The 13,572-nt window shown below is 48.6% G+C and overlaps 1 protein-coding gene across 2 annotated transcripts in view; it reads right to left on the minus strand.

Moving 5' to 3' along the window:
• The window catches only part of BRPF3 (bromodomain and PHD finger containing 3), a 34,609-nt gene that overhangs the window by 13,869 nt on the left and 7,168 nt on the right, over positions 1 to 13,572 (minus strand). For both annotated transcript variants that reach the window (XM_006050393.4, XM_006050394.4), the window contains exons 3-9: positions 12,425 to 12,581; positions 9,949 to 10,080; positions 8,102 to 8,230; positions 7,497 to 7,809; positions 6,479 to 6,781; positions 4,156 to 4,665; positions 634 to 727 (exon numbers count right to left, since the gene is read on the minus strand). In XM_006050393.4, the coding sequence (XP_006050455.3) occupies positions 634 to 727; positions 4,156 to 4,665; positions 6,479 to 6,781; positions 7,497 to 7,809; positions 8,102 to 8,230; positions 9,949 to 10,080; positions 12,425 to 12,581 (1,638 nt within the window). The remainder of the gene's footprint in view (positions 1 to 633; positions 728 to 4,155; positions 4,666 to 6,478; positions 6,782 to 7,496; positions 7,810 to 8,101; positions 8,231 to 9,948; positions 10,081 to 12,424; positions 12,582 to 13,572) is intronic.

Below are 13,572 nucleotides of genomic sequence, written 5' to 3' on the forward strand. Positions count from 1 at the left end.
GAGTTCCACACTCCCTGGTATCTTCCAGAGGACACAACACAGAGCAGAGATTCAGTAAACTCTTAGACTTGGAAGATACTTGAAGGTTCTGCTCTCAGAAATCCTTCCTTTAGGTGAAAGAATGGGAAGAGAAACCCATCCCTTCCCAGATCAAGGATGGCAGAAGAGCTAGGACCTCTGTCAGAATAAAGTCAACACAACCTTCTTATCTGCTCATTTCTTACTCCCACACCACACTTCTAAAGAGGCCATTGCTATGACACCCCAAAAAGCAAAGGACAAAACCATCTATAACTGGGTTATCTATGGGCTGGGGAGTGGGTGGGGACTGGCTCAGATGTCAGCTTCCCTGGGCAACACAGTCCTGGCTGTCCTCGCCCCCTGGAGCCCATTCAGCTCTACAAACCCTGCGAAGCGCCACTCCTCCCCTGCAGTCAGATCAGGCCTGACAGTCAAGGGTCATGGCATTCCCTAGGAGCCACCAAAATCACAGACAAATGGCCTCAGGAAATAGCAGGGGTAGGGAAAGAAAAAAACTGAGATCAGCAGGAGGAGGTTCAATCTGCAGCTGAAAGGAAATTAAATGGAGAGGTAGCACAGCTGCCGGCAAAGCTCTGGGACAAGGGCTCTTACCTGCAAGCTTCAAAGGCCAGTCCACTGCCGAGACCCAAACTACATTCTGAGTCAGATCCACTTTCGGTGTGTTTTCCAAAGCCGTTGGTCACACCTGCCAAGGACACACAGAGTGAGCCTGAGTGCAGAAACCCCCAAGCCCTGACACGCCGCAGTGTGAGGCAGCTGCCTTGGGAGGGCTCGGGGAGGAGCGGTGGAGAGGCCAGCAGGCCCCTTCTCTAGGGAAATGGGTCTCGGGTGGTGGAGAGAACCTGATGAAGTTGGGGGGAGATGGTGGGTAGCGCAAGGAGCAGACACTGCATTTTCCTTCCCAGCCTTCTGGGTATTCTTGAAGGAAAACAGCCCACAACTCATTCTAGTTACTGTCACTTGACTACAGTGGGAAATACCAAGGCTTCCTCACTCTGGCTGGCTCACGAGACCCTGAATCTGCTTCTAATTTCAAGCCTCAATTATCGGGGAGTCTCCTCTGCCTCTTGGGGAGCCCACCCACCTTGCCTCTTCAGATAAATAGTCACACACCCTATCCAGCACATGGCTGGCAACAGCTAGCTTCATTCTTTTGGGATGGTGTCAGGGGAGGTTGGGACCGGATAAGGGCTGTGTCTGCCACACCCTGAGATATCTAGCAGAGCTAGTCAAAGTTGAGGATGGGGGAAACTTTTCAGCAGGTCCAGAGAGAGGAGACCTTCCCAGGATGGGGAGTCAGATTCCCTGGGTTCTACACTGGGCTCTGAAATATGGGTCCCTTTTCCAATTTAAGCCTTGGCTTCTCCTTTCCTAAAGTGAAGGTAATATTTTTTTACTTATAGAGGATGCTATTAAGTATGAATAAGGGAAGGTCTGTTTACAGCAGGAAGCCCTTCAGAGGCAAATGAAGACTGATCATCCCAGAGACATAACTTTCATCTGCTCTGAAATCTTCAACTCTCTATCTACCTATCCAATTCCCAACCACAATCCAGAATCCTACAAGTGTTGAGCCAAGTGCTCAAGAGCTCGAAGTCACATATACCTCAGCCAGAAAACTGAAGCAAGTCACACCTGTGAGAGGGCAGGCGTCTGAGCCAACACATCCGGGCCCTAACCTGGCTCTGCCTCTAACATTACCACCTCAATTTAAATCACGAAAGCCAGCTGTGCCTCATTTGTAAAGGATCAACACCTGCTTTTGTGAGACTCCACTAAGGCTGTGCAAAAATATTCCTAGGTACCAGGTAGCTGAGACAGTGGAAGAGAAACAGACTTCAGCCCCAAGCAGTGGGCCCTCTCAGACTGCGTGAGCCTGGTATCCAGATCTATTTCCCTATGGCAGGATCTTTCATTTTTAGTGCACAGTGCTGTTTGGCTGCGCCTGATATAGCTCAACAGATGACAACAATAACTGCTACCATCTACCGCTATATGCCAAGTGCTTTATATAGGCTGCTTCCAATCCTTAAAGCCCTGCAAAGGAAGTATCACTAGCCTCATGTCAGAAATAAGGAATAGAATCAGAGAGGTTAACTGATATGCCCCAGGATACCCAGCTGGCAAGAAGATGGGATTTGAACTCGTCTGCCTAATTAACTTTGGGGCTTCCCAGGTGGCATAGTGGTAAAGAAACTGCCTGCCAATGCAGGAGACATAAAAGAGGCCAGTTCGATCCCTGGGTTGGAAGATCTGGAAAAGGGCAAGGCAACCCACTCCAGTATTTTTGCCTGGAAAATCACATGGATAGAGGAGCCTGGTGGGACACGATGACTGAAGCAACTTAGCGCACACACACAGCCTACTTCAGGCTCCAGTTCCTGACATACACACACACACCACACACACACAGCCTACTTCAAGCTCAAGTTCCCAACACACACACACACACACACACACACGCACAGCCTACTTCAGGCTCAAGTTCCTGACATACACACACAGCCTACTTCAGACTCAAGTTCCACACACACACACACACACAGCCTACTTCAGGCTCAAGTTACACACATATACATAGCCTACTTCACACACACAGCCTACTTCAGCCTCAAGTCACACACACAGACACACACACCCTACTTCAGGCTCAAGTTCCTGACTCTATATAGGCTCAAGTTCATACATACATACACACACATATACCCTATTTCATACATACATACACACACACACACCCTATTTCAGGCTCACGTTCCTGACTTTATATACCATGCTACTGCTCTAATACAGGCAAGCTTGGGCCAGGGAAGGGAAGGCACTGCTTGAAACAAAGTGTTAGGCAGGAAGCAAGCAAAACAGAGAAAAGCATATGTTAACCACACAGTCCAAACCCACCACATAACAGGACATGAGAAGCAAAACCCAGGGCAGGCCCCTCCCTGCCAAGTGAGCTGGGCTTCCATATCCCACTGGGACTAAACTGCTCTGTCTGGTAACGGAGACCCTGCACGTTCAGGCCCACCTCCTCCAGTGTGTTGGTTCCTGACGCTCCGGGAAGCCCCTCTCCAAACTGTTCCTCACAGGCACTCTGTCCTTGGTTCCACATACCAGGGGCTGAGCCCTTGGCTGCTTTTTACTGTCCTCACCCTCAGGGCCAGCTCAGGCACTGTCCCCTCATGAAGCCTTCCCAACGCTCTCAGCTCTCATTCCCTGAACACCTCTAGCAGTGCCGTCACCTGACACATAACCACACACTGTCCAGCACTGGGGCATCTCTGCACCTCAGGACACCATCTAGTCTCCCCACTGGGCCATGGACTCTTTCAGTGCTGCTCCTGAGTCTGACTTATTCCTCTCAGTGAGCAGCCTGTGCTGGACATGCGGTAAGGACTCCTTGGTGACAAGCCCTGAATACTATCTCCTATGACCCCTTGGCTCATTTTGCTGTGGCCACAGGTTCTTGTTTCTCAGACATGCAAGCATGTTTCCACATGCAGGGTCCGTGCACTCACTAGTCTATTTTTTGGGAACATCTTTTTCCCAGATACCCAAAAAGCTCATACCTCTGGCTTCTTCAGATTTTTACTCAAATGTCACCTCCTCAGAAAGCCTTCCCTCGCCACCCTCTCTAATACCACCTCAGTATCCCCTAATCCCCTTCCCTGCTGGACTTTTCTCCTCTGCTTCTAATATTAGATACAATTTACTTATTTGCTTTCAGTCTAACTCCTCTACAAGGGACTTATCTATTTTATTTAATGATTTCCCCCCCACACACAGTAGTGCCTACAATAATGCCTGATATAAATATCTGATAAATGAATGAACTAAAATGAGGGTAAGAACCATTTTATCACATATAGCTTTGTATTCCCCTAAGGGCCAAAGAGAGCCCCAGACACAAGCTGGCTCTCTCAAAACACTTGCTCAAAGCCCGCTGCCCCAGGCCACTGCTCGTGTGCCAGGCCCAACTGTGAGCTGTGGAGCCAGCCTCAATGCTACTACTGGCATCCACAGGGGCCACTACGGATACAGCTGACTGGGGAGGTGCTGGCTGCCAAGCAAAGCAGGAAAGCATAAGAGAGCAAGAGAAGTCTCAGGCGAGGTCACCTGTCTCTTCCTCCTGCTGGGGGGACCTCTCCCCTTCGCTTTGACTACAGCTCCTGCTCCTCGGCCGCTTCCGGGAGTGTCGTTCATCCTCGATGCTGGTGGGAGACACGGGGGAGTCCGCTGTGCCATGGTCCTCACCATTCTCCAGGGCCCTGTCTGGGCTCCTCTGGAGCTTAACCCCGTTCCTGGCCTTCTTGAAGAGGACTGATGTGCGGCGGCCCACACCACTGAGTGGGGCGCCAGTGGGGGATGTGTCGGGGGCCACAAGGGGCACTCTGTTGATGCCATTGTCACTGAGCAAGCGTTGCAAGGGCTCACTCCCTAGCTGCAGAGGTGATTTTTCCAAAAGCTCATCTTCTTCCGCTTTTCTGGGCTTGAGGAGTCGGCTTGGAGGTTTGCTGTCATTGATGGGTTTCAGAGTGGGGGGATCTGGAGGGGATTCTTGCTCAGACAAGGAAGGTGCAGGTCCAGTTGGTTCCAGGGTTGGTGGGGGAGGCATTTTGGAGTCATCTGTTAGAGAAAAAGAGAACCTGCTTGAACATTTTAGAAAAAGTCTGCCTCTACAAGTCAGATAATGACACTGACAACTAAGAACCCAAAGCACAGGCTGTTAGAACACTTGAGATGCATCCCAGGTCTCAGATCTGAGGTGAAGAAAAGGTAGGACTAAATTGTGTCCATGGGCTCCCAGGTGGCTCAGTGGTAAAGAATCTGCCTGCCAAGTAGGAGACGTGGGTCCAACCCCTGGGTTGGGAAGATCCCCCAGAGAAGGAAATGGCAACCCACTCCAGTATTCTTACCTGGAAAATTTCATGGACAGAGGAGCCTGGTGGGTTACAGTCCAAGGGATCGCAAAAGAGATGGACACGACTTATTGACTAAACAGAAGCAGCAGTAAGTTTTGTCTACACTAGTAGCTCTAAACCCTGGCTATGTATTAAAGTCACTTAGAAAGTTTCTTAAAAATTCCAATGCTGAGGTCCCACCTCAGACAAACTGAAACCAAATTGCTAAAGATGGAATTCTTTATTTTTTTTTAATAGCTTTTACCAGGTGAGTCTGATGAAGATAGGGTTATAAACCCCTACATCCAAGAAAGCCCAAAGCCCTCTGATTAATCAATAATTATATAAGTCTCAACCTCACAAATTAAGGGTCTACAACTCTCTAGACCCAGGTATTTTCCCATCTGTCAATGTATTTTGTTTCATATCACACAGTGAAGCAAGCAGGACAAGCACAAAGAATAAGCTTACAGATAGGAAAAATGAGAGCAAAAAATTTAAATCAGTGGCTCCCAAACATGTCTGTTCAACCTCCACCTTGAAACTTTTACAAATTGAGACTTTTAAGACAGCTCAGATTTCCCTAATCTGAGTTTCTGGAACATGAAGCCTAGAAATTTTTTAAACCTCTAGAAGGTGTTGCAACTGGTCCACTGGGCGTGACTCTGCACTGCCTCAGCCCAGAAGTGGGGATGGATACAAATGGGATGCTGACTGAAACACAGGGAGCTGGGAAAAGTCACAATGGACATGAAGCCCCCTAAGGGCTGAATCTGACCTCGGCCACGTCCACTCTCTGCCAGCCTAACACAGAATGGGCCATTCCCTGCAATTTGGCCCCTTTGCCTCTGAAGATAACTTCCAACTTTCTGGACTGTATGGATGACAGGCCCTCCTGAGTTGACAATTCTGCCCCCAGTGAAGTGGAGAAGACGGACAGCAACTCAGGTAAGGCACCTGGGTCTCTGAGAATCACTTCCCCAGCGTCTTTTTAATATGGGACCTTCCTTCTTGGGATGGGCCTGTAGATTTGGCCAGCCGGAGTCAAAGCCATGAGCCCAGACTATCTCTAAGGTTCTTCTTTTCTATTCTACTACACCATAACCTAACCGGCTCCAAGAACCTCTCTACATGATGGGTAAGTTGGGCTAATATCTAACTGGTATGTACAATACGGCCATACCAGGTGCAAAATACCAAAATACTTCTTACTGTTAGTAAACAGCCGCTGGACCTCAGTATCTGAAACTCCCTGAATCTGCTCACAATCCAGCAGCTGAAAATCCAAATCAGTGGCCCTCCGGAGCCCCCTCCAGGACAACAGCTAACATCTACTCTGACTGATGGATTTTGGTCTCAATGGATTATTAAGTATTTTGAATACCATCTCTGGGTGTGCATCAAAGTGTGACCCTTCCCAGGGCTTTTGCTTGCCCACTAGGGTCAGAATTAGGGAAGGATGCTCCCACAGTGGGATTTCAGCTTAACCTTCCCTTTCCCGGGCCCCAGCCCCTTGCCTGCCCGTGACTGTCTCTCACCTCTGTCCCCGTTGTCTTCTGGCTCCTCCTGCGGGGCCTGCTCCAGCACAGCCACATCCCCCCGGGGCCCCGCTGGCAGCTCCCCACTGGACACAGTCTTGTTCAGTGATGGTGGTTGTGGTGGTGGCGGCTGCGCCAGCTTCTGCCGAACAGCATTGATCTCCCGGCGCAGCAGGCGGACTCGGCGGGTCCGGGCCCCACTGGACCGCATGGCGCTCACCAGGTCCAATTTCTCCAGCAGTTCCTTCAGCTGCACTTCTGGAGACAAGTGGGCCCGGTTCTCTGGGATGAGGATGTTGTCCACTGCCAGGGAGAAAGGAGGACAGAAGGAGCTGAAGGACCTGCCCAGGCCAGGGCAAGGGGAAGGGGATTCCTTCAGATGCAAAATATTCTCCTGGAATGCCTGGGTCAGTGAATTCCAGCAGCGCCACTGTGGGGCCTTGGCCCCGCCACACTGCTGCCAGGAGGGCAGCCACAGGGATAAGGTCAGAATCTGGGAAACGTGCAGGAAGCAGTTCAGTCACGGTTACAGGCTTGTGGAGCAGGAACAAGGCAGCCTGGCCATCCCCCAACCTGAGTGACTGTTTGGCTGCTGCCATCAAGCAGCAGAGAACAAGGGCAGGCAGACTGGGGATTTCAGAGGCAATTCCATTTTTCTGATCCTCCACCTGCACTCTTCTAAAAAAGCCAGACACCACACTGTACTCCTGCTGCCCAGGGTCCAATGCCACACAGTGGGAGTCCAGGAGAGGAAGACCCCTTGTGAAGTTTTAGTTTTTAAACAGATAGCTAGTACCTGATTCCCGTCCTACCATTCAAGAAGGGCTTGGTGAATAAAACTTTAACTCCTGGAACAATTCTAGCCACAAGCACATGGACCTCAGCCTGTGCCTACCTCCAGTTTTGCTCCTATAGTCTACCCTGTAGTCCCCAGGACCATCCTAATCTCCAGCTCTCCAGGCTTTTATACCTGTGCCTCTCCTGGCCCCTCTCCTCCCAACCCATCCCGGCTTCTCACCGTCTTCCCAGGAGAAGCGGTAAAAGTCCTCCGATTTGGGTGACTCGGGCAGATGGGTGCCCGTCTCAGGGTCATAGCCGATGTTCTCTGCCTGCCGCCGGGCGTGCCGCAGGATGGCCCCTCCCAGGTCCCGCAGGCGGACAGCTGCTCGGTGGAAAATTGTGTCTTTAGCATTATACTTCATGCAGTTGGTAACTATAAGGTTAAAGTCCTCCTCAAACTCCTCCAAGGTGTGGTACAGGTGGGACTCCAGCTTCCGCCTCATAGTAGAAAAATCCATTGGCTTGGATATGAATTCCAGGTAATCTGGAACCTAAACATATAAAACCTGTACAATTACAACAACCATTTACTAGCCAAACAGGCGCACCCTTCACCGGCACTCTTGCCTCCCCGTTTTCTGGCTTGGCCATGCCAGACTCATTCATAGCCACCAGGCCCTGGACCACCCTGCTCTGCTGAGCCATCACCATGAGCCAGTCTACTAGCCTTGCCAGACTCCCCCAGGTTTTGTACACCCTGTGCCCCAACCCTTTCCTGGCCTACTCAGACCCTATTTCCATTTCAGGCAGGGCTCACTGCTCAGAAAGTAGTGGGGAACTTGCCTCACTCAGGTTGACGGGCTCGGCGAAAATGTGTGCGGGATCCTTCTCCTGCAGCAAGTCCAGTGTTGTCCTCAGCAGAACGTTGAATGGCATCAGCTCCAGCTCCATGGCAGCTTGCTGGATCTTGATCTGTGGGAAAGGTGGGGAGAAATCAGGACATCCCCCTCTAAAGAGGCACGGAAGTTTTTCTTGATAACTTGATTTTCATCAGTCATGTACAACAAAGTTTCACAGGACAGTAAGCTAATCAGTACTTGAGTTATCACTGTACGTAGCTTAGAAACAATGATACCAACAGCTACCATTTTGTGAACCTTTTTTATGTATGCAGCTCTGTACCAAAACTTACAGTACTAATAGTTAATACTTTTATAGTCCAAATAACATTCAAGATAGGTACAAATGAGGTATTTTACAAAGAGGAAACTGAGGCACGGAAGGACTGACTGGCCTGAGGTCACACAGCTAATAAGGGACAGAGTTGGGATTCACAGTGTGTGCTTTTGACTACTATGCACACTGCCTTTCTACTTATATTACCTCAGTTAATCATCACAACAACCTTGAAGGAGAAACTGTTACTATCTATATTTTACAAATATGGAATCTAAGGTTTGAAAGGAATACAATGAGGAGTTACTAACCCAAGGTTACCTGGCTAGAAAGAACAGGAATGGGATTTAAACCGAGGTCTGACTTAGCCCAAGGGGCACATGATATAAAACGTGCCTTGGGCCACAATTCCCACCAAATTGGCCCTTGGGACATTTAGGTTGGCCTAGCGTGACCAGGGCCTCGAAGCTCACCCCCTCAGGCAGCAAGAAGCCAGACACATTTGCAGCAGTGTGCTGTACAAATGTTATTTTCACGTGTGCCCTAATGTGAAAAGGTTGGGAAACCATCGACTAGACTATGAGACGTTCCTGACTCTTGACTACATTCAAACAGGCCTGCTTGCATCCCCTGCCTACTTCCTTTCCCCTTACATTTCTCTGGGAAGAGACGCTCAACTGGGGGACTAGGCCTGGGATGGCAGAGACAGTTTGACTATAAGGACAAGGTCCTTATGTATAGCCAAAGCTGCCCAGTCTCAGAGGTGGAAATTCAGGCTATTCAGCTCACAAGAGAACGGTTTGTGCTGGGGCTGAACAGTGAAGCGGAGTTTGGAGAAAGAGAGAAAAAACATCTTTAACTTGGGCCTCCGAAGCATGGAAGTAACAGCTGCTATTCCTGGACCAGAAAGAACACTTTTGGCTCGTCATCCATTCAATTAATAGTTTTTGCTCACTGTCATATGCAGGGTGCTGCAAGAGACACTTTAGGGAAGCAAAGAGTATCAATAATGATGCTAGCAGCTGATATTTCTATAGCCCTACTGTATGCCAGGCACTGTTCTAAGCTCTTTATATACACTAAGGCATCTAATCCTCACAACCTTATGAGGTATGTTCTATTAATATCCTCCTTTTATAGTCAAGGAAACTTGAGGTATTAAAAAAAAAAAAAGACTATAAGTGTTTAAGGGTCAAATGAGAACCCTCAAGCTCTCAGTCAAAAGTGATACCCATCGGAATGGCCTGAGAAGCTCAAAATATTCAAGGCCAGGTTCCTCCTGAGATTTCGTAAGTGAGAAACTCCAGGGATGGGCTCAGACATGTAACATTAAGCTTATGCTTGAGGCCACCAGAAGCTAAAAGCTCCCCAAGTGTGAAGCCATCAGTAGTACCACACCCAATGCCTAGTAGGCAAGACTTGGAGCCCACAGTGCTGGGCAGGAAGGCAACAAAGCTGACACTGATGGGCGCAGAAAACGATCTTGAACAAGAGCTCTGGGGGCTCCTCCTCACCTGCTCCCGCTTGAGCTTTTCTCTTTTCCGAATCAGTTCGATTAGCAGCCGTGCCCGCTCCAAATCGTGCCGGAGCTTCTGCCAGTATTTCAGCTCTTCCTTTACGGCACTTGTCTTCTCATCCTGCTCCCGCTGCAGGAGGGGAGGGAAAAGAATGAGGAGCTGTGGGCTTCCCTCCTGCCCCAAGTCCTCTCCCCGCTCAGCCTCACATGCATTCTGCAGCTAAGAGCCCCATGCCCTTCCTGGACCCTCTTCCATCACATGCCTTCCTCCTGTGCTTCCCCAGTCCTATGACAATGTCTCTTCACTACAGCACAACCACCACTGCTAGGGAGAGAGATGGGACTACCCCCTCCTACCCCCAGGGACACCAGAGAGCAGCTGTGAATCTTCAGGACTGGAAAGTATTTCAGAAGGAAACTAATAGACACCTCAGGGTGGAAAGAATTTCACCCTACGGCTTCAACTTGGCTGGAAAATACAGCAAAGTTTTTAACCATAAGCTTGTACTTACTTATTTCAACATACTTTAAAATACTACCACTACCACCATCATCAAACATGTGATTCTTGCCTAGAAAAACTACAATGCGGTTGATGCCCAGGGTTTGATACACAAGGGCACAGTAGCATAAAGACAACAAGAACTGATCTGATAAACTGAATATAAAATGCTGAGAAGATATAAAATAGAGAAGATCTCAGTGGGTGGGGCTCAGGTCAGGGATTCCTGGGGTGAGCGAGCTTACTAGGATTTCATATGTAGTGATGGACGTGGATGAACAAAGTGGTTAAGAAAGGCCTCTTTTGGAACTGAAGGGACCACAGAGCAGAAGTATGAAGGCACAATCAGTGATTCTTTGCTTGTTAAGAAAAATGGCCGGCCAGAGCAGAGGAACTGGAGAACAACACAAGCCAAGGAAGACCCAGGATCCAACTGGCAAGAAGTTTCAAATGCCAGGCAAAAAAGCTAAGCTGTAGCCTGCCTGAAGGGGGCGGTCGGGAGGGGTGAATATATTTTGGAAAAAAAGAAATGACAGGATGGAAAATAGTTAAGTGAATAAGGCACTACCAGTGGTGAAGCAAAGAAAGAATTAGAGGCTGGAGACCGCCTAGAAAGCTACTGCTGAAATTAAGGGGGCATGGGTGAGCAGAGTAGTTGTAGAATGGAGATGAAGGGCCATACACTGATTAACCCCCTGAAACTGACTGAGGGATGATTAACTGTAGCTCCTAACCCAGGGAAGAGCCAAAAGTAACTCCAAGGTGGACAAATCTGAGGTCAGGAGGAAGGAGCTTCCGTATCAAAAAAGAAATACATTTATGGAGACGAAGGAAGATACTGAATCAAGTTTCCAATATCTGACGTACAGGAAACAACATATACATGGACCCCTATAGTTCCTCTGCCCCCAGAGACTGAGGGCAAAAAAAGAGAAAGGGGACAAGACAAGAAACCTGGAGCTACAGCCATACAGTTATTGACAACTACAACAGCAGACAAGCTCTCCAAGCCAACGGGCAGACCGCAGGGCCCCTGGGAATATTACCACTAAGGAGTAAGAATTAGGATCAGCAGAGGGTGCATTCAGTGGGGTAGAGGAGGTGGGAAATGGTGTCACAAAGAAGCTTTAAGACAAAGTGACTGTGGTGTCAAATATCATCCAACAGTCTATAAGGTGAGAGAATATGAGGGAAGACTTGCCGGGCTGGAAGACACCATGTTACTGTTCTAGAAGAAGCTACAGGAGAGCAAGCAGACCATTTCAAGGAGAGAGCAAATATACACTTCTCTTTCAGGACTTTAGTTACAAAAGGCAAAAGTGAAATCAGACAGAACAGAGGGCAGTAGAGTCATGGGAAGGTTTGCTTTGTCTCTGGAGTAAAGGTGTAGGAATATTTAAAGGCAGAATTAATGGAACAAGTGAAGAGAGAGAGAGAACTAAATACACTTTTAAAAAATCTCTCAGGGTGCCTCCACCATGTTGGAAAACACTGAACATGCAGCAACTCCAGCTGCTCATGTCTACAAGGCCACCCAACTGGGCAGGCTGTGTGCTACAACTCAGACAGTTAATTTGTGTATTTCTTATGGAACATTTTTTGGCACATGGCAGTATAGTGTCTTAAGCAAAGTATGCCCTTTCCTAACTCATATATCATGGTCACCTACCTCACACTCAGCCCACTTCTTCCTTTCTATAGTATCTAAAGGGGTTTCCCCATGTACAGGGAAAGTTGGGCCTGCTCTCCACTCTCCCCTAGAACTTGCTCCAAGCCAAGCCTCTCATCTAGGAGGAGTTGCTGTCTGGTCTAAAGAGCGCTACAATGATGGAGGTCACTCCTGGGGTGGACCACCTAGAGGGGTGAGGGCTACAGGCAAAGGCTCCAGAGGGCTCAGGGAACACTGCCCCACCATCTCTCCTTCATCACTCTCCACCTCCCTCCACTGCCTTCAAATCACTACTTCACCTACCTGCTCAGCATTCCTCTGAGACTGTAAGTGGGAGTGCAGGCGCCGGATGAGGGGGACACCATTCCGTGCCTGCCGCTTCAACAGCCAGTAGTTGTGAAGCCGTTGCATGAACTGGGTTTTCCTCTGAAAGGAGAGACCACTACAGATCTTGTTCAACCTTGAGTAGAGGCACAGGGAAGTGAAAGACAGGATCAGTGGGCAGCCTGGATTACAGCCTCCTATCAAGACCCCGTGCGTGGTTCATTTCTGAACTTGGTAGAGGAAGACAGAATAAAGTGGCCAAATGCCTCACCTCAGAGAAAGGCTTGAAAAGGACGGCAAAGTTAAGCAGCTCAGATTCAGCATGAGATATTTCACTTGATTGTCCACCTCCTGCCTTGCAGGTTCCCAAAGAACCCTCCCCCAGGAACCCAGACCCTTTAGTCCTGGACTTCTAAGACATAGGTCTGTGCCCCAATACCCTCACTCTTTTCTTGATAAAGGCAGCAAAAGGGAACAGGAACTGGTATAAGCTGTGGGCAGTGTAGTCACTATTTCCTGCCCCCCTGTGGCTAAGGGTCCCATCAGACCAGGGAGTAGTCCACAGCCAAGCTGGAAGGAAAATTAGTAGGAATATAGCAGGCTACTGCCCTCTGAACCCAAATGCAACCCTTTGGAGTTGTCTGACCTCTGGTTTTTCATTAAAAAACTTAGCAGCCTAAAAATGCCTAATTTTGAACCAAATTGAAAAAAAAAAAGAATCTAAAGACATAAGAGGATGGAGAATCTGAAAATTTAGCTGGCTCCACAAAGAAAAATAAATAGTATACAATATCACTTATATGTAGAATCTAAAAACTATGAGAATATGAGAGAATTCCCTGGCGGTCTAGTGGTTAGGACTCAGTGCTTTCACTGCAAGGGCCCAGGTTCAATCCCTGGTCAGGGAACTAAGATACTGCAAGCCGTGTGGCATGGCCAAAAAATATAAATAAATACAAAATATAACAAACTAGTGAACATAAAAGAAGCAGACTCTGAGAGAACAAACTAGTGGTTCCCAGTGTATGGGGAGGTGGGCAATACAGGGCCAGGGGAGTGGGAGGTATAAAATATCAGGTATAAGATAGCTCAAGGATAGACTACTGTACAACACAGGGAATATAGTC

Source organism: Bubalus bubalis, chromosome 2 (assembly GCF_019923935.1).
Source record: "Bubalus bubalis isolate 160015118507 breed Murrah chromosome 2, NDDB_SH_1, whole genome shotgun sequence".
NCBI classification, from domain to species: Eukaryota; Metazoa; Chordata; class Mammalia; order Artiodactyla; family Bovidae; genus Bubalus; species Bubalus bubalis.